The 522-nt window shown below is 60.0% G+C and overlaps 1 protein-coding gene across 1 annotated transcript in view; it reads left to right on the forward strand.

The window, feature by feature from the left end:
• The window catches only part of EMH_0079640 (uncharacterized protein), a gene marked incomplete at both ends in the record, with an annotated part of 2,517 nt that overhangs the window by 1,132 nt on the left and 863 nt on the right, over positions 1-522 (forward strand). Inside the window, one exon of the mRNA XM_013500152.1 lies at positions 1-445. Within this exon, the coding sequence (XP_013355606.1) occupies positions 1-445 (445 nt within the window). The remainder of the gene's footprint in view (positions 446-522) is intronic.

Genomic DNA, 522 nt, shown 5'->3' on the forward strand with positions numbered 1-522 from the left:
TTGGGGCTTCAGCAGCCAAATCACCCGTTGCCAAACTCAGCAGCAGCGGCTGAAGTAGCAGCTGCAGCAGCTGCAACAGCCGCAGCAGCAGCAGCAACAGCAGCAACAGCAGCAGCAACGACATCCTGCGCTCTAAGCAGCAGCAGCGGCATCACCATTACCATCACCAGCAGCAACAGCAGCAGCAGCAGCAGCAGCAGCAACAGCAACAACAGCAGCAGCAGCGTCATCACCACCACCAGCAGCATCATCATCATCACCAGCAGCATCATCATCACCAGCAGCAACAGCAGGAGCACCAGCAGCAGCACCAGCAGCAGCAGCAGCAACAGCAGCAGCAGCAGCAGCAGCAGCAGCAGCAATGGATCTGATGCGAGATATGCTGGGTATGAGTGGGGGCCCTCCCTCCCGCCAGACAGCTGCTGCTATCGGCCTAGGCAGCAACGTACGTCTACACTGCAGCAGCAGCAGCAGCAGCAGCAGCAGCAGCAGCAGCAGCAGCAGCAGCAGCAGCAGCAGCAG

Source organism: Eimeria mitis, genomic scaffold (genome assembly GCF_000499745.2).
Source record: "Eimeria mitis Houghton genomic scaffold, Emh_scaff5076, whole genome shotgun sequence".
NCBI classification, from domain to species: Eukaryota; Apicomplexa; class Conoidasida; order Eucoccidiorida; family Eimeriidae; genus Eimeria; species Eimeria mitis.